Raw genomic sequence first — 20,308 nt, forward strand, 5'->3', positions numbered from 1 at the left:
GGAACCCTGTCTACTGTTTGTATGTGACGTTCATGTGTGTGTCTGTGTGTGGTGGGGAACGTGCCGTGGCGTCCTCTGGGTATTTATTATATTAAAGCACTTGGCAGAGGAGCGGCTGCAGGTTTCTGCCCACGTGTCGAGGCACTTTGAGTTCCACACTCGCTCTCAGTGTGTGTGTGTGTCTCTGTGTGTGTGTCTGTGTGTGTTTAGGTCTCAGAGCCCGTGCTGCTGCTGCTGCTGTTGGTCGTGACCTCCGAGTGGCGGCGGCTGTGAGGCGGCTCGGCCTTCTTTGGCTCCGTTGCTGCAGGACGGTGTGGCCGAGGAAACCACCGTCTCCATCCGACTGGCTCGGTACAAACTCGCCTGGAAAAACACACAAGACCATCAGTTAGAGTTTAACAAAACCATCCTTATTTACTCACAGATACTCAAGATTAGATACTTCCAATACTAAACGTGTTTTAGGATCGATACTCTAATAAAGTATCGATACTATCACCAGACTGCACTAGTTTGGGATTAACAACTATTTTCATCACAGTAGACAGTTAGCCTATCTCTCTATTTACAGGCATAGACTGTAAAAAGAATGGACGTAGCATCCGTGACGTCACCCATTGGCCAATATGGCGGCTTGAACAGCGCCATGTTGGATTTACCGGCCGAGAACCCGCCCACTGGCCTCGAAGCAGCTGTCCACGGAGCTGCTCGGACCTGTCACTCAACGTTTCCGCGCCCTAATTGGCCAGAGTTTTAACCTAATAACAGTAAAACGGTAGAGTTAAAAAAAACACCCCCCCCCCTCAGAGTGTGTGCGGGGGTAGAAACTATCGATTGAGACCAGAAAACGTTCTGACACCAGGCTTTGATCATGTTTATTGAGGATGTAAAGTGGGTGATTTTAACATGGGGGTCTATGGGGAATGCTGCTTTCTGACACCAGCCCCCAGAGGAAGAAGAGGGGATTGCAGTTTGTTGAACGCGGAAGTGAGCTGCACTTCTCAGACCCACAACTGCCCCCTTGTTTACAGGACCTATTCAGCACTGGTTGGTGGCTCATAGATGTCATTGTTATTGAAAAAAGTAAAGAATAATAAAGATAAAATGTGATTAATTCGCTGTTACCTCAGAGACACTGCAGACTATTCCTTTAAATGTGAATTTAAATGGTCAATGTTGTCCTGAAAACTGTGTTCTGACTTTCATTTCATTAGCTAATAGCCTATCATAGAATTGTGGGAAATGAACTTAAAAAATAAAATATCTGGGGAAGGGCTCTCATTTGTCTGGTTACATTCTTGCATTTAATGTCTATTTTTCAGTGTTTTATTGCCGCTGATAATTCAAATTAAAACAAAGAAAGACATTCTCTGTTTTAGTGTCATATAATTTTAGACAGTCTGTATTTCTTTGTTTTCCCCTCTTCACGCATGAAGCTCTGGTAAAAGTAGTAACCTATCGGCAATGTGTAGCCTATGTTGTAACACCTAGATCTAAAACACTTCAGAACAGAGATGCTAACATTAGCTGCTATCTGCGGCGACCTCACATCTCCCTCATGTAGTTATTTAACTAACTGACTAAAATACTTTGTAACATGTTAGCATTAGCATGTGGCTAACTGGCAGCTCACTATTAGCACCTTCACAAAATGTAGTTACGTAACAAAATATTCACTGGCTTTGGAAGTGACACCACATTAGCATTAGCATTAGCATTTGGGGAAAGTAAGCTAGGCTACGTAGCTGGGAATGCTAATGTTTGTAGCTGATTTGTGCCTTGACAAAATGTAGTTAACTAACAAATAACTGCAGCTTTGGAAGTATGTGATGTTTAGAGCAGATATTTATATGCTAATAGCTAAAAACCTTCATCAGTCTTAAAATAAAAAGTGTGTGACAGGAAGCAGGAGATCTGGGAACAAACAGATCAACAGATTAAAGATCAACAGAGATAAAAACAGAAGTAGAAGTGGGGCAGCTGCAGCTCTGAGGCTGAACCTCATCTCACACACACTGAGTGTTAATCAATCTAATTATTTTTCTGTGCTTGAAAATTAATTTTCGATGGAGGACTGTGTAATTAATTTAAATTAAATTAAATTTGGTGGCAGGCGATGCATCACAGTAGGAGCTAATGAGAGCTGTAGTTTTTAATTTGATCAAAAACCACGGAGCTCTGAATGGAGTCAAAGCACCTGAACTCACCTGTGTGTAGTGATGTCAGAGGAATAAAATAACACCTGTGTTATCATGATTATTATGCATTAATTCATTTCACAACACTATGAATGCTCAAATTCAAAATAGAAATATAATTAGGCTACATTAATAACAAATATCTGAAGTCTATCTATTAATATAGGACCAATTATTAATCCTCCAGGGGAAATGTTTGAAATATTCAAGCCATTAATTGTCATCTATACCAAATGTTTACGTTTATTCTAGTTTCTTTTTTTATTGCACATGACACATGTTAATGTTACATTAGGTAAATTGACATTATCGTACGTAATATAACCCAGTTACTGTGCATCTACCTTTACTTTGGTGTACACAGTCTGTGTTGATACATATCAGATGTATTTCCTCCTTTAGCTGCTATTATTTTGCAGCATGTGTGACAGGCTGACGAGCCGTCGACTAACTCGTTCCACGCCAGTTGCGCTCATTTGCCTCTATATGGTTCCGAGTCCGACATAATCTCTTTTGGAAAGTGACGGTATTTAGGAATCTTTACGATTAAAGTAGAAGTAAACGATATTTTTGTGTTAATATAAGTCTTAAATAGTTGTATCTTCCCACAGCAATCACTTACATAGAGTGTTTGGACCGAAACACGGGTCTGTCAGTCACTCTGCTCTGCTCTGAGCCCAGGAGAAAACTTTCCTTGTATCCTACAACCTTTATCCAATGAGGAGAGAGAACGGCATAAAGGGGCAGTCCTCTCTGTGTCTGCAGCCAAGGGATGCGCCTGAATGTGGTGACGTAGGGACGAGGACCAATAGATCCATGACGAGGGCGGGGGCTGCTAACTCCATCGGCTGACAAGACGTTATGGTGCGTTCAAGGCAACCCGTAACTCGTGTTTTTCCGACCTGTGAAGTCGTACCAGTTCGATCTGGTACGACTTCACGGGTCAGAATTACGAGTGGCCGTTATAGTGACTTTCACAGGTAAAACAGGTCGGAGAAACACGAGTGGGTTGCCTGGAACGCTACAAAGTCGTAAGTCGTGACTTGAAGCTGTAATTTACAGTTTCAAAAGCCTGCCTGGAACGCAGCATTAGCCAAAACGACCGGATCGCTTACTTCTGCTTTAATTAATAGTCTCAGGCTCGGCAGATTAATAATGTATGCAGACTGTCTTTGGGGAAAGTGCCTTCAAAGCATTCGCACCCTCGTCCTGGTATAAATTACAGAGTCATCTTAAATCGGATTATCTCTCAAGTATGGAAGATTTTAAAGATAAGATGAAGGACTATTTGACTACTGAATGAACACACACAAACTGTTTTAACTGTTTTTATGTTTGTTTTGTTGTTGTTTTTTAAGTGTGTAGCCTACTTTATGTGGACCTGCTGTGCTAATCTCTTGGCCAGGATCCCCTTGCAAAAGAGATTCTGAATCTCAATGGGATTATTCCTGGTTAAATAAAGGTTAAATAAAAAATGCCATATGCCATGTGGCGTTTAATTGTGAGGTCATGTCATTGTGACGTCTCTACCTGTGTCTGCAGGTAACGTGGTGATTTGAGCTCCAGCTCGTCCTTGGTGACGGTGGCGGTGCAGCAGCAGAACACCTGCTGGAAACCTGCTCTGAACCTGCAGACAGAGACACAGAGACACAGGGAGAGAGGGAGAGAGGGAGGGAGATATTTCATAACGTGGTGGATTAAACATGCAGACAGGATTATAGACACAAATACAGATTACCTGCCACATGAGCAGATCTCCTACACCAGCAGTTGTGTTTCCATTTCCACTAGAAATACACAAAACCTGAATATTGCAATAAAAAACAGGTGATGGAAACTCCTACATTTGGAAAAAACCTCTCAAATATCAACAAAACATTTTTACGTTCTCATGAGGTGTTGTTTTTTTTTGCAGATGTGTCGATATCAAAGTATGTGTTCACATTTACATATTTATCAGATCTGATCCCGTTTCCCTTCTCTCTCATCACCGCAGTTGTTAAATCACTAAATGCAAAATGTTTTGAACATCCATCTTCCTTAAAGTGACAACAAGGAGTTTGGAAAGTGAAGTGTTTTCACACTACATTTCCCATGAGACGATCAGATACCGTCGTAGTTATTCCCATGACCCGTCCAGGATACCAAAATTAGGAAATGCTGGACGAGTCGACCACTAAATAATAATATCACAATAACGATAAAGACAAAACGATATATTTATCTAAAGTGGACCCATTAACAAGTGGTGACGTAGATTCATCCACATTAATATGAGACTCTTTTAGAACCAAAAGCAAATTCCTTGTTGTCCCTTTAATATTCAGTCTCACTGGTCGTGATGTTATAAGATGGGATGTTGCTGTTAAAAGTCTGTTCTTCATTCACAAGAAGAGAAGGCTTCACACTTTGCACTGTTTCCACGCAACTGGGTTATTTTAATAAAACTGTCTGAGGTTCAGTCTGATAATAACTGAGGTGGTGTCACACAGTAACACGTCCCTGTGAAACAACCAAACTATAGTTCCTTCTGTTACAGTCCTGAGACCTTTAGACTTTACAAGAATTCTCAAAAAACACCTTGCAGCATTTAGCTGTGATGCTGCAACAACTGGAACAAACTACCAGCAGAACTGAGATCAGCCCCAACTGTAAACACTTTTAAATCCAGGTTAAAAACATTTCTCTTTTCATGTGCTTATAGCTGAGCTCATTTAAGAACTTAAAACTTTATCTATTTTCTTTTATTTTACTTTTATTTGCTCTTGCTTTTAACTCTGTTTTTAGTGTTTGTTTTTATTCTGTTTTATGCTTCTCTTTTTTTTTCTTTTTTTAATGTTTTGTCTTTATGTAAAGCACATTGAGTTGCCTTGGTATGAAATGCGCTACTATATATAAATAAAGATGCCTTGCCTTGCCTTCAATGGAAACACCTGCAAATAGCAATTGTGCTTTTCTGAAATTTATGAAATTATGTTTATTGTGCCTAACTGTTAAATGGTCCATACTTGAATAAATAATTGATGAAAAATAAAAGAAATATGGCTTTTATTTTGAGAAAACCTGTGATGGAAACTGATGGAGAAACGTAAACTTCCACACAGACAGACCTGCTGTTGAGGCAGTAGTAGATGATGGGGTTGTACATGGTGGAGCTCATGGCGAGCCACATGACGGCCAGGTAGACCTGCTGCATGTAGCGCTGCTCAAACAGCTCGGGGAAGAACTGGTGCAGCAGGAAGTAGACGTGGTAGGGCAGCCAGCAGACGGCGAAGGTGCACACCACCACGATCATCATCTTCACCACCTGACACACAGTTTACAGTTTAGAGCTTATTTATTTAGCACACATTTAAATTCAATGGAGCACGGAGGGAACCAAGCCAGTTGGCTTGTACTGTACATAAGTTTATGTACAGTACATTACAATTACAACAAGACAAATTTCTATGGCTAACAAATAAACAAAGGAAAAAAAGGAGATAAAGTGCATACATAATCAACGTTAGGGGTGGGAGAAAAAATCGATTCACATAAATATAGCGATATCTTTTTTGACAATTTTTAAATCGATTTTTATTTTCAAAAATCGATTTCTTTTTTGATTTTTTTTTAAATATTGTGCAATGTGCATTTGTTCGCCTTTTTTACATTTAGACAGTCCAGGTTTTGAAAAGGGTTTAAGGTCACTTTATAATGGAGTATGTAAGTATAGGCTCCTACAGTATTTGTGTGCAGATAAATGTTAAAAATGCAGACTAAAAATCGAGAGAATCGGCAATATCGTAGAATCGCAATTTAATCGAATCGCCATCCAAAAAATCGTAGAAGAATCAACGTTATATGAGCAAAATGAACAGAAATGAGAAAAAAATAAAGAGATAAAGTGCAAAGTGATTCAGTAACAAATAAAAACAATAGAGATAAGGTACAAAAAAATTCATAATTGAAATCATAAAAAGACAAAGTAAGGATGTGGGATATGGAGAGAGCGAAAGAGAGAGAGAGAGAGAGGAAAGACTGCTTTTTAAAAAATGAATAAGAAGAAATAAAATGGATCTTAATGAAGGAAGTAGTCCATCCCAGAACATAGGACCTCTGTAAGTCATATTAAACTAATGGTGTGATGTGCGGGTGAAGGGTTAATAATATAAATTAAGATTATTACTGTGTCTAGTGCGGTGAGAATGAGAATGTAGCTACATTATGAGTGAAGGTAAAGACATTTTGAAAAGTGACAGGGAGATCTTGGTTCCTGTAAATAAACTTGTGAATAAACAAACAAATCTGATAGTTATTTTGGTAGAAGAGAATACTTGGTGAATAGTGGTGCTGACGGAGCACAGGCCTATCTATTTGAATGTGAGATGAATCCTATGAATCTCTTCTGAATAGTAGTACATCATTTCTTGAGATGTGTAGGAGATGTAGCTGCCCAGACCATAATACAGTAGCTGAGGAACTGAAGGAGGAGGAGGAGACGGCAGAGTGCACGCACGGCTGGGTTTAAAATAATCTGTTGAATATTTGTTGTTTTCATGTGCGTGGGGATTAAAAACCCATTAAATTAAATGATGGCGTTCAGTGATGATGCTGCTGGGAAGACACAGTGTGTGTGTGTGTGTGTGTTTGCGTCCAAGGGGGTGGATCGGACTACACGCAGGCGTAGTTCACAGTCGGCCATATTGAAACGGGCAACTGTCTCTGACTCTGGCTGCAGTTACAGTGCAGTAGACAGGTGATCCAGTCATCTTCACTAAAAAAACGATTCATAACTCTGTGAAAAATAAACCAGTATGTAGCTATTACTTTAACTATTTGCATAATGTCACTGTAATGTTACTTTTACAAAAAACACAGTACATGATTAAAATGATCCGTGATTTTAAGTATGCTGCATCATAACTGCATAGACGTTCATAAAAAATCAAACCGTTTTGAAATCGGACAAAAACTGAGCAAGTTATGGTCATTATAGCAGAAGTTTTATAAATATAAAACTGATTTATAAATACCAGTGTGCTTGTAGAATATGCAGGGTTTTTTTTTTTCTTTCTTTTTGTTGTTGCTCTGTAAAAAAATGTTTTTAAATTGAGTGAACAGAAAATGTTAATTTAAGAAGGGTAGGCAAAATAAGCTGATGCTTCAGCCTACACCTTTTCGGTCAAAGTAAATTGTTTTGCTTGTTGTGTTTTGTTCTGATTTGTTTTGTTTTGTATTTATACCTTTATATTTGCCTACTGTATTTGTTTTTATGAGACCGAAATAAACATACTAAACTAAAACTAAACATGCAGCATAGGCTTAATGCTCTGAGGGAGAGAGTTGACCTTACCAAGATGGCCGCCGTGTGGCTACGCCGTGTCATTGGGCAGCAGCGGTGGGTGAGTCATCTAGTCTTCTTATATATATCTATGTTTGCGTCACCTTGCGTTTGGCGATGAGCTGCTCAAGTATCGATACTTCTGATACCAAACGTGTCCGTTTTAGGATCAATACTCATAATAAAGTATCGATACCATCACCAGACTGCACTAGTTTGGGGTTAACAACTATTTTCATCACAGTAAACAGTTATTTCTGGTTGGTACACACACACACACACGGCTGAACTCATTATTGAAAAAAGTAAAGAATAATAAAGATTATCTATGATTAATTTGCTGTTACCTCAGAGACATTGCAGACTATTCCTTTAAATGTGAATTTAAATGGTCAGTGTTGTCCTTAAAACTGTGTTCTGACTTTCATATATTAGCTAATATCATAGAATTGTGGGAAATGAACTTAAAAAATAAAATATCTGGGGAAGGGCTCTCATTTGTCTGGTTACATTCTTGCATTTAATGTCTAGGCTATTTTTCAGTGTTTTATTGCCACTGATAATTCAAATTAAACCAAAGAAAGACAGTCTGTGTTTTAGTGTCATTGCATAGGCCTAACTATAATTTCAGACAGTCTGTATTTCTTTGTTTCCCCTCTTCATGCATGAAGCTAAGACAGTGTTTGTGTGTGTGTGTCACCTTGCGTTTGGCGATGAGCTGCTCTTTGTAGTGGTCGGACGAGTCCCCGGGAATCGCGCTCGCCCACAGCGTGATGCCCACCGTCGTGTACGCACATCCCATGATGCAAAGGGGCAGGAAGTAGATCAGCAGAGTCTCACACACGTAATATCTACAGAGGAAACAGGACGGACGAGGAAAGAGAGAGAAAGGGGAAACAGTAAGAAGTAGCTATCGGTAGCAGATCTGCAGGAGAATCTAAATCAAAGACAGATAAAGGGATAGTTCAACATTTTGGCAAATTGGCCCATTGCCATAATCCCTATAGTTATAGCAGTAGGTTTGTTACCTTTAATTGTCGGTGCAAGCTATTTTTAGAACGGTGGAGCAGAGCCGTGAGCTGCTCAGAGCTACGCTACGGAGGCTCATTATGGGATTTCTTGGTTTCCCTCATCATCAAACTCATCAAATACACAATCCAACAACTCCACAACGCTCTGGTGGACAAGTTGTGAGCTGCACATTCACCACGCTATGAGATAATAACACAACGTTACCACACAGAGTTGTTTTAGAGGGAAATTCATGCAAAACCACTGATGCACGTTGCCTTCAGGGACAGTTTTTCATCAACAGTCTCTGAATTTCCCTCTAAAACAACTCTGTGTGGTAACGTTGTGTTATTATCTCATAGCGTGGTGAATGTGCAGCTCACAACTTGTCCACCAGAGCGTTGTGGAGTTGTTGGATTGTGTATTTGATGAGTTTGATGAGGGAAACCAAGAAATCCCATGAGCCTCCGTAGCGTATAGCTCTGCCGTTCTGAAAATATCTTGCACCGACAATTAAAGGTAACAAACCTACGAACCTACCTACACTTTTTCAGTGCTCTTTCTGTTACCACTGTGAGCAAGAATTCAATAAATCTCTGATCTTACAAGGTTGGTTTTCAGCCGAGAGACGCTCCATTCTCCCTGGAACTAGTTACTAGTCATTGATTTAACCAGAACTAGGAGGACAAGGGACATATGGAGCTGAGTTCCTCTTTAAATCTGCAGGGGGGGATGAGTCTGTGTGTTCCAGCAGAGACGATAGATAATAAGATGCTAATTTTGGGAGCGGATTAATCAATTGCCTCTTTTTTTCTTCTTTTAGCTCCTCAGTTGTTTCCTGATGGAGTCGAGCAGCAGACAAATCCATCACCGGGACCGGAGGCCTCTCGGCTGCAGGGCTCATTTTCATTTCCTTCTGACTGTAAATGAACGTCGTCGTTGCAGGTGAAAGATGTTTGCAGCAGTAGGAAGAATCCTCCAGAACCAGGCTGCAGTCGAACCTCGTTAACTAGAAGCAGCAGGACGGGATAATGAGGTCTGAAAGAGTTCTGGGCTCCAGGAAGCTGAAATAACAAACTCCTAAAATAACTTTATTGTTTTTAAAGGAGTTTGACCTTCAGAGAGACGAACGACCAGAGGAGGAGGAGCCAGACAGAGGCTGAGTTTATATTTATAATATCAAAAAACTTGTTGAGTTGTTGTGATTCTAATACCAGTATCTGTATGAACCGTCTCTGATGCTGTGGAAAATGCCGGCTGTGTACAACCGTATGTGTGAAAACACCCACTGTGGCTGCACTTAAACACATTTTTTAAAGGAATTTGTTATTTATTCCTTGATTAATATTTGTTCTTTTTCAGTTGTGACGGTGTCTGAGTTTCAAATTAGATAATAAAAGAAAGTTAAATGTCTTTATTTTGCTGAATTCATTCATGTTTCAAAGGGTTTAACCTGAACCAGGCCTTAAAACAATAATAATCACATCACATCCATGCAGGCTTAGTAGTATAGACCAATGGTTCAATGGTTGAGAGGGTTCAAGGGGAACTTTTTCTTGACACTTTACCACTTTTTTCTAGAATTGTTTTTGAGAAATTTTACCACTTTTTTCTAGAATTTTAAAACTTTTTTTTTTTTAAATAGAAATTTCACCAGTTTTTCTAGAATTTCTAGAATTTTATTTTTATTTTTTAGAAATCTTACCACTTTTTTTCTCAGAAAATTCTCTACAATATTTCCAAAAATTCACACCACTGGCTCTAATTTGAACGTACATTGACTAAAAAAGTAACGTTCTTCAGTCTTCAGTCTATTTCTGGTGTTTGCTTCAAAAGGCTAGGTCCGTGGCCTAATTTGTGTCAGATTAGGGTCTTTGATTTGAACAATTCCGAGAACGACTGGTTTACTGTATATATACAAACATTTATCTTGTTTTTTTTTATAACACACTAGTATTGGTATTGGTATCGGTATCGGCCGATATCCACAGCACAAGTATTGGAATTGGAATCGGTATTGGAAGGTAAATAACGTTATCGGACCATCTCTAACGTCCCTCTTCTGTGTGGTGTCCCGCTGTAGCTACTCACATCTTCTTGAAGTCGATGGCGGTGTACTCGGGCCAGTCGATGTAGCAGACGGTGCGTCCGGGCAGCGCGGCCGTAGCTGAGTAGTAGTACTGAGGGAAGGCCAGCAGCAGAGCCAGCAGCCAGATCACACCGATCACCACGCGGGTCTCTGTGGACGACAGCCTCTGCTGCAGCGGGTGGATGATCGCCATGTATCTGTAACACAACACCACACCACACGACACAACACAACACAACACAACACAACACAAACAGGACTGCGTTCAGTAGCATGTCGACATGTTGAGCTCCATGTTTCCTAATTCTCCTACTGTCTTTTAGTGGTAACACTTTACAATAAGGGTCCCTTAATTAATGTTAGTTAGTACATTATGTAAGGGATAATGTATAGTTCGGAGGTTGTTATGGAGAAATAAACCCCAACAGGTTGTATGGAATCCCGGCGCGAAGCGGAGGGGTTCCATACAACCTGCCGGGGTTTATTTCTCCATTAACAACCGACTAACTATACATTATCCCGCTTAGAACACGGCCTACAACTAAATAATTCAATAATGTAACACAGAATAATGATTAAAAGATATTTTATTCATGTAAAATTAGCCTGTTCTACATTAAAAAAGTGCTTTTGTTGGTTTATGATACGCAATAAGCATTAATGAACTATTTACAGATATATTAACTGTCACGGCACACATTTTGTGGCCTCTAGATGTCTTATTTTTTTTTAAATCTGTCATAAAAGAGACTATATTGTTAAGTGTTTTTCTATTGGTCAGTTAAGGTCATGTGACCGTAACAGTTACAGGAAGTGCAGCCATTCTTTCTCCATGCGGTCAGGCAGACAGCTCCTCTCCTCTTTTCTGCTACGTGAGTGCCTTGGAGTGCCTTGTTGCTTGTAAGTTTGTTAGTTTTTCTGTGTTTCTGTTCAACAGGGCATATAAATAATTTAAAAATTCTTAAGTTGGATTTAAAAACACAATAACTGTGATAATATAGTTTGCTAAATGCTAAGCTAAGCTAAATGTAGCTTATTGTTATGGATTGTGCATTGAGACTGTAATCAATGTAAATTCATTCTGGGTTGTATTTTTGTGAGTTACTAAAGTACTGTAACTTTATATTCATTTCAGTTTTACAAAAAAGGATGTAAAGAAGAGTAAAAAGGATTCAGTAAACATACTGCTGTGTCCGACTTTCTCTAAATCCTGCTGTATATCTGTCAGTTTGTGCGTATATGATGCACGCCTCAGAGACAGAATATTAACCATCATTATTATGTATTACTTAGGGTTAGGAAACACATTAATTAATGTAGTCTATTAGTAAGCAGTTAATTAATGTTTACTACTCAAAGTTAGTTAATAAATTATTAAGTAATAATACAAGTTGAATAATGTAATTAGTTATCATTATGTATCCATTACATTAACACATTAGTTTATATATTAATGCTTAATAATGTACTAACGTTAATTAAGGGACCCTCATTGTAAAGTGTTACCCTTTTATTTTGAAAGGCTGATCCATGAGAAGATGTAAAAACCATCTCAGTGTAGTTTTCCATCTCCTCTCTGTCTCAGCTTCTCTCTGGAGCTCTGGTAACAACAGGTCGCTATCAGCCAATCAGAAGAGAGGAGGAGGCTCTGAGCCTCTCTTCTGATTGGCTGACTGTTTTCTAAAGTGATCCAATAATAAAAAACAGAGCAGATTTCAGAATAAAACACTCAGAGAAACTAAAAATACTGCAAAGTTGTTGGATGGATGGTGTTGTCCAGGTGGTGAGGGGGCGGGGCTTAGATGTGACATCACAAAGTGACAGGAAGTCCTGATGGCTGGTTTTAAGGCTCAGTTTCTGAATCCAGGCTGTGTGCATTTCTCTGTGGACTGAGGCTTTGATACTTTCACAGTATTAATATAGAACCTAGAGCTGCTTTATAATCACACTACACATGGACATCTACCTTTATACGGTATGGAGCTTTAACACAAACATCTACCTTTATACTTGTATGGAGCTTTAACACAAACATCTACCTTTATACTGTATGGAGCTTTAACACAAACATCTACCTTTATACTGTATGGAGCTTTAACACAAACATCTACCTTTATACTGTATGGAGCTTTAACACAAACATCTACCTTTATACTGTATGGAGCTTTAACACAAACATCTACCTTTATACTGTATGGAGCTTTAACACAAACATCTACCTTTATACTGTATGGAGCTTTAACACAAACATCTACCTTTATACTGTATGGAGCTTTAACACAAACATCTACCTTTATACCGTATGGAGCTTTAATATAAACATCTACCTTTATACTGTATGGAGCTTTAACACAAACATCTACCTTTATACTGTATGGAGCTTTAACACAAACATCTACCTTTATACTGTATGGAGCTTAAACACAAACATCTACCTTTATACCGTATGGAGATTTGCATGTATCTCTGTTCGAGACTCTTTTGTGCCTCTAAGTCTTGTCTTCTTGTTCTTGCAGGTGAGATTCTGTGAGCTGTGAAACAATAAAGTGTCTTGTGTTGTTGTAAACTGCAGCACCTGAACAGCCTTAAGCTACACACACTCTCATTTTACTGTCACTGCTCATAAAGATCTCTGTGTGTGTGTGGGATTTCAGATGCCGTATAGTTCCTGCAAAAACACAAACACAAACACACACCTGTCCAGTGCGATGGCCGTCATGGAGTAAATGCTGGCGAATATGGCCGCGATGGGGAAGAAGTTGTGGAAGCGGCAGTAGACCAGACCGAAGTACCACTCGTTGTGGACGGCGTAGGCGAAGTTGATCGCCGTGTTGAACGCCGACATGGCGGCTTCAGCGAAGGCCAAGTTCACCTGCAGGACACAGTTCATGCACGTCAGACGGGCCGTTGTATAGGGGAGAAAGGTGATGATAACTCTAGGGGCCCAGCGCCCAGTGGGGCCCATAAAAAACCCCAGTAGTCTAATCTTTGTATGACTGAATTATTCTGCGTAAGACCCTGACTAATACTCATAGTACACTGTAAAAACTCAACATCTTTCCAAGAATATTTGTCTTATTTCTTGTCCAAATGTCTCATTTCTACTCAAAACTAATCTCTTTCCACTTAAAATAAGACTCATCACCTAAAAATTAACTTGTTTTTAGATCATTTTCACTTAAATTCACAATAAATAGAAAAATCTGCCAGTGAAAGTAAGTTTTTTGTGCTTGTAATAAGGAAGAAAAACTTGCTCCACTATCAGATTTTTCTACTTATTCCAAGTGAAAATCTGCTTGAAAGGAGTAAAAAGTGTCTAAAAACAAGCTACTTTTAATATGATGAGTCTTATTTTAAGTAGAATGAGATTTGTTTTGACTAGAAATGACATTTTGACTAGAAATAATACAAATATTCTTGCTAAGATACTTGAGTTTTTGCAGTGTAATGCTGCATTAGCATCAAAACAAAGAAGGCTAAATAAAAAACGATAATACATACGTAGTCTAAGAAAAAAAAAAGGAAAAGTTAGGGGGAGGGGCCCACTTTAGTATTCTTTAAGGGGGCCCAGAATTCCTAGCAACGGCCCTGCGTTCGTGCATAATGTGCACTGTTCTCCTTAAATAATTAAATAAAATAATAACCCCCCCCCTGCATGCACATATTCAGATTTCTAACGACCTGCTGCTGCTGCGGCGATGATGATGAGGCTTTTTCCTGCCACAACACATTTCGTTATCTCGTGGCTGGAGTGAAAATCACACAATACCATGCATATCTGTGTCTGGTAATGAGGATCAGTCTGACATCGCACATTAAATCTGCTGGTTGGTCTGACTCCTGCTGAACTGAGACTGAACTCTCAAAGGAAACCAACAGTAAACACACAGACAGCTCACCTCTGATGTCAGTTTTAGGATTAACCATATAATCAACAGAAAATACATCTGAATTAATGATAAAATAATTGAATAATATATTTATATTTCCTGTTCCCAGCCTGTCACATGTGAAGATTTAACATGACAGTAAACAGGTGCATTTTCATCTGTGTTTACAGATTGAAAACTATTATGTTTTTATACCAAAGTATGAAACTAAGACATTTGAATATGTCTCCTTGCTCTGAAGAATACAGTATTTCAATTTTCTGATGTTTTGTAGACCAACTGTATATGGATTAATGGAGAAAACAATCACTAGATCAGTGGTTCCCAACCCTTTTTGGCTCGTGACCCCATTTTGACATCACAAATTTCTAGCGAAATTGATTTATATTTGAGCAAGTGAAAGTATAGAATATAGTTGTTTAATATTGTGTTTAATCATAATGTTAAAAATAATAATAATTCGTTTTTAAAAAATTTGTTTTATCTGTAATTTTTTCTATCAATTACTAGACATTTCAGGTGACCCCATTTGAATTCCAGGTGACCCTATGTGGGGTCTCGACCCCAAGGTTGAAAAACACTGCACTAGATTCATCAATAATAAATGAGTCCATATGTTCTTCAGCCTTATATTATTGTATTTATCCAAAGAATAGGCTATGTCATATTTTTTTAATTCACTCTTTCCTATTAAAGTTAATTTATTTGGTGTATTTATAGTACACTTTATCATCCTCTCTATTTGATCTGCTATGGATATTTTTTTACTTTATGCACTTTTAGAGGGCCTTTAACACCCTGCAGCACTAGTAGCACTTTCTTGTGTTTTTATGAATTGTTTTTATCTATTATTTTGTTTTATTGCTTTGATGTAAAGCACTTTGGGTACCGTCTGGCTATTGTAAAGGGCTATACAAATACAATATGATTGATTGATGGATACACCTGATATTTACCCTTATTACAGTAGCTGGGAGGGAAACATTAAATGTCAAACTTCAGCATCACACAAGCTGACAATAATAGGCTAAATAAAGTTTTGTGGACACATGTCAGTCACAAACACACTGTACACTGCAAAAACTCAAAATCTTTCCAAGAATATTTGTCTTATTTCTTGTCAAAATGTCTCATTTCTAGTCAAAACTAATCTCTTTCCACTTAAAATAAGACTCATCACCTAAAAATTAACTTGTTTTTAGATCATTTTCACTTGTTTCAAACACATTTTCACTTGAAATAAGTAGAAAAATCTGCCAGTGAAAGCAAGTTTTTTGTGCTTGTAATAAGGAAGAAAAACTTGCTCCACTATCAGATTATTTTAAGTGAAAATCTGCTTGAAAGAAGGAAAAAGTGTCTAAAAACAAGCTGTTTTTTAATGTGATGAGTCTTATTTTAAATAGAATGAGATTAGTTTTGACTAGAAACGACATTTTGACTAAAAATAAGACAAATATTCTTGATAAGATATTAGATTTTTTGCAGTGTAGTAAAACAAAACTCGGTGTTTATTTACCAGAAAGTAGTTGGTGACGGTTCTCATCCGTTTGTGCGCCAGGATAATCCAGATGACCACCACGTTGCCCACCACGGCCACGGCCACGATGCTGCAGTAGGCCACGGCCCACAGAGAGATCTGCCACAGCGGCTGCACGAACTGGTTGAAGGCGTCGCTGCAGTTCACGGACGCGTCGGTGGTGCCGTTGTTGCAGTCGGTGCCGGTGGTGGTGGTGCCGTTGTACCGATCATCAGGCTCCATGTTCCTCTTCCTCTTCTCCTTCTTCCTCTCCTTCTGCTGGGCATCAGACTGTGTTGTTCACCGTTGATTATTAACATCAGATAACCTCCAGTACAGCCCTGTTCCTAGAGCAGAAGGAGATGTAGAGAGCTGCAGGTCGACGCGTCTTTACGCACCAGAGGACAGACATCACCGACCGACCGGAGCGCAGCGCAGCGCAGCACGGAGCTCAGTCAGCGGCCGCTCGGTCTCCTCTCCTCCCCTCTGCTGCCACTGTTCACTCCCCCTCTCCCTCTCCCTCTCTCTCATGCACACATGCACAAGCACAGAAACACAACACACACACTCTACTGGCTGGTGTTGGTGTTGGTCTTCCCTCGGACGGCCACTGAAACTCACTTCACAGCCTGAAATGAAATCCAACTGCAGAACTTCTCTAGTCTGGACCCTGATCCGGTCTCAGCAGGATTAGATTAGTCCTCAGTCACTCTGATGATATTGTGTTATATAATTGGATGGGTTGTAGCCTAATGGACAAAACAGATTCAGAATAATATTTTTTCATTAAATAGGTTGATAACACACGACACAATCTAGAGATATAGGCTAGAAAAAGAGGGTGTAAATGTGTAGACTATTTGATTTTGGATTTGTGTGCATATATTTAGGTGTGGGTGTATATTTGCATGTGTGTTAGTGTGTGTATGGGTTGTATATAGATGCATGTTGGCTGAATATGAATAGGTCTGCATATGGGTGTAGCCTATAGGTTTCTGTGGTGGCCCTGAAGTGCAAAACACAACGGCAAAAGAGAAAACACAACGGCAAAAGAGAAAACACAGCACAAAAAGAGAAAACACAACGGCAAAAGAGAAAACACAACACAAAAAGAGAAAACACAACAGCAAAAGAGAAAACACAGCACAAAAAGAGAAAACACAACGGCAAAAGAGAAAACACAACGGCAAAAGAGAAAACACAACACAAAAAGAGAAAACACAACGGCAAAAGAGAAAACACAACACAAAAAGAGAAAACACAACACAAAAAGAGAAAACACAACGGCAAAAGAGAAAACACAACACAAAAAGAGAAAACACAACAGCAAAAGAGAAAACACAACACAAAAAGAGAAAACACAACGGCAAATCAGAAAACACAACCACAAATTACTAAACAACGGCAAATCAGAAAACACAAAAGCAAAAGAGAAAACACAACACAGAAAGAGAAAACACAACGACATTAACCAAACTGGAAAAGGTAGGTACCCTCGGGCTGGTTTAGGCAAAGACGGTTGGTTTAGGCGTGTGAAGGGAGTGGTTAAGGTAAGATGCAGGGATAGGCTTAGCCTTGCAGAGGCAGCCAATCAGAGGCAGAGTAAGGCGGGTCTTGGCGTGGCCATAGTAGGAAAAAAATGTATCGCAAGCGGGACTAGCACAGAGGCCGCTATGTATTGCCCAAAATGTTTGGCTTTTGTGTTTTCTGATTTGCCGTTGTTTAGTAATTTGTTGTTGTGTTTTCTGATTTGCCGTTGTGTTTTCTGATTTGCCGTTGTGTTTTCTCTTTTTGTGTTGTGTTTTCTCTTTTGCCGTTGTGTTTTCTCTTTTTGTGTAGTGTTTTCTCTTTTTGTGTTGTGTTTTCTCTTTTGCTGTTGTGTTTTCTCTTTTTGTGTTGTGTTTTCTCTTTTGGCGTTGTGTTTTCTCTTTTTGTGTTGTGTTTTCTCTTTTTGCGTTGTGTTTTCTCTTTTGCCGTTGTGTTTTCTCTTTTTGCGTTGTGTTTTCTCTTTTTGTGTTGTGTTTTCTCTTTTGCCGTTGTGTTTTCTCTTTTTGTGTTGTGTTTTCTCTTTTGCCGTTGTTGTCTGATTTGCCGTTGTGTTTTGCACTTCAGGGCCACCGTAGGTTTCGAATAGATTTCTTATATTGCTATCTTGATAAGTGACAATAGGTATTATAAGACAATATAATAAAAAGAACAAGGGGTAGGATCATAGTTTACTACTAGTTTTTTTAATTACTGTTTTTGTTTGCTTTGTCTCCTGTCAGTCCCTTTTTATACTACCTTAGGCTACATTGTTCGAAATAAAGTGAATGTTTATTAGTTTATTTGTCCACAATTAGACTGTAAAGCTTCTTTAAAATATAAATAAACTCTATTATCACGTGTATATTAACATGAATAGTAAAGTTTGTACTTAGATAAATGTTCTGTAAACAGGAACAAACACCTGAAAGAAGCTCACCTGCTGCAGAAGACAGTTGAACCGGAAGGAACGAAGACGAACACTGCCCCCGTGCGGTGATTGGTCAGAATGCGCGCCAATTGCCCTTTGAATCCGGAAGTGAAAGAAGGCAAGATGGCCGCCGTGAAGTGAACCGACCGTGACCGTTACCTGTCTCGTAGTTCATCCGGGAATGGCGTTTGATTCTCGGGGTAAGTCAGCAGACCTCCCGGGGGAAAACTGGCCGCTTCCATCGGCCGCTCGCTAGCTAGCTCCCGGCTAACAGGTGGCTAGCTCGGGGCAAGTTAGACACCTTCCCCCGCTGCGGTTTCCCTTAAAATAGCAAAACATGAGTGTTGTTGTTTTAAATGACAATTCTATGAAACAATAAAATGAAATAAATAAGCCGTTTAGGACTAAATGCTACACCCCCGAGGCTAAAGTTAACAGGTTTCAGGTTAAACAGACATAGCTACCAGTTGATTTCATTCCACAATTTATTTTGAGCACTTTATTTTGATGTGACAAAAGACAAAATGAACTGAAAACCAAATAAACGAACAGACAAGCTCTCAGGCAACATTATTCATAACAAAAAGCCTTAAAAGCAGTATGAAGAAGTGTAACACTTAGGTCTACATTTTGGTTTTTCTATGACTAAATAGGCTATCTATCCTGCACCTATAACAGGAAAAAGAAACAAAAAAAGAGCACAAAAACACAGCAACAGAAAACAACAAACAAAACAATATAACCATGACCATCCTGTAATAAATCATCAGTTGATATTCATTTGTTAGGCTAATGGATCCATTAACTCCTACCTGTGCTACTGTGTATTTGAAATAAACTGAGGATGGAAATGAACAAACACATAGCAGCTGGAAACTAATTGTTCTTTTTGTTTTTTTGGTAGGCCTAATTGCCTTGGATTCATGTAGCCTATTGATTTCCTGCTTCAACATCTGATCCATTTTTGGTAAATTGTGTTAATTTAAATTCTGAATGGTGAACATAGCCTACAGTCTCCAGCAGCAGCAGCTCTGTTAGTTAGTCTTGCTGCTGCTGCTGCTGCTGCTGTGAATTAGAGGCTCAATGAGTCGAGGTCACACAGTCACTAGATTGTGGCCGGCCTGGATAAATTGCATGTCAGCTCCCCCAAAGTAATGGAAAAACAGATCAGTGGCTCTGCTCTGCCTGTGAATGAATGGAGTGTATTTGTCTCTACCAACACCACAATTTGCTGTCAGTCTGCTGCATTTATTAAGAGTCCACTGCAGGGAAAACATGAATTCAGTCTCATTTGTCACCTGTTTCCCCCCACAGCTGCTGTACTAACAACGCTGCAGAGCAGGTAGTGAAAGCTCGTCGGTCGTGTCTTAACAAGTGATGAGGAGCGGATGTGACACCAACAGAGTGAGAGAAAGAGACTGAGGCTGAATCCACCAGAGAACGACAGGAAGCTTCTTCCCTCATTTGTGTTTCTCTGCCTGGACCACCTGCTTTTTTTATTTTAATAGAAAAACTCCACATTATAAAGTGAGAATTTGTCCTCACAGCAGGAAGTCTCTCTCCACAGATAATGGAATAAGAAAGTGAGAGGAGAAAAAATACTTGCAGCAAGAAAGTTAATTCACTATTCATAACAAAACATGGACTGAAACTGAGTTAATTTATAAAACAGAATATAATTTAAATGCTAAACCAAAGAGGTGGAAGTGCTTCTGGGTGTTCAAAAGTTTACGGTTTGCAAATAATAAACATCCCAAGGCACAAAGTAGGATTGGTGGAAAAAATTCAAAAGCCTTTTATTTTACATGGTAATTAGTTTAAAAAAT

General features: G+C 39.1%; 1 protein-coding gene across 1 annotated transcript; it reads right to left on the bottom strand.

Annotated features, from left to right (window-relative positions):
- Positions 1 to 213: 213 nt before the first annotated feature.
- LOC146976782 (substance-P receptor-like) lies at positions 214 to 16,222 on the bottom strand. Its single transcript, XM_085794287.1, has 7 exons — positions 16,028 to 16,222; positions 13,318 to 13,493; positions 10,624 to 10,818; positions 8,222 to 8,372; positions 5,309 to 5,505; positions 3,729 to 3,825; positions 214 to 363 (listed from the first exon to the last, which is right to left on the bottom strand). The coding sequence occupies exons 1-7, from the start codon at positions 16,052 to 16,054 to the stop codon at positions 214 to 216; spliced, it is 993 nt and encodes a 330-aa protein (XP_085650413.1). The 5' UTR covers positions 16,055 to 16,222.
- Positions 16,223 to 20,308: the final 4,086 nt, after the last annotated feature.

This window comes from Trachurus japonicus, chromosome 12 (genome assembly GCF_045865225.1).
Source record: "Trachurus japonicus isolate A0001 chromosome 12, Traja_1.0".
NCBI classification, from domain to species: domain Eukaryota; kingdom Metazoa; phylum Chordata; class Actinopteri; order Carangiformes; family Carangidae; genus Trachurus; species Trachurus japonicus.

Coding starts and splice junctions, on each gene's coding strand:
- LOC146976782 (XM_085794287.1), bottom strand. CDS start 16,054: ATGAGAACCGTCACCAACTACTTTCTG. Junction 13,494..16,027: donor CCGTCACCAACTACTTTCTG/GTAAATAAACAC, acceptor TGTGTCCTGCAG/GTGAACTTGGCCTTCGCTGA. Junction 10,819..13,317: donor ACGGCCATCGCACTGGACAG/GTGTGTGTTTGT, acceptor GTTGTGTTACAG/ATACATGGCGATCATCCACC.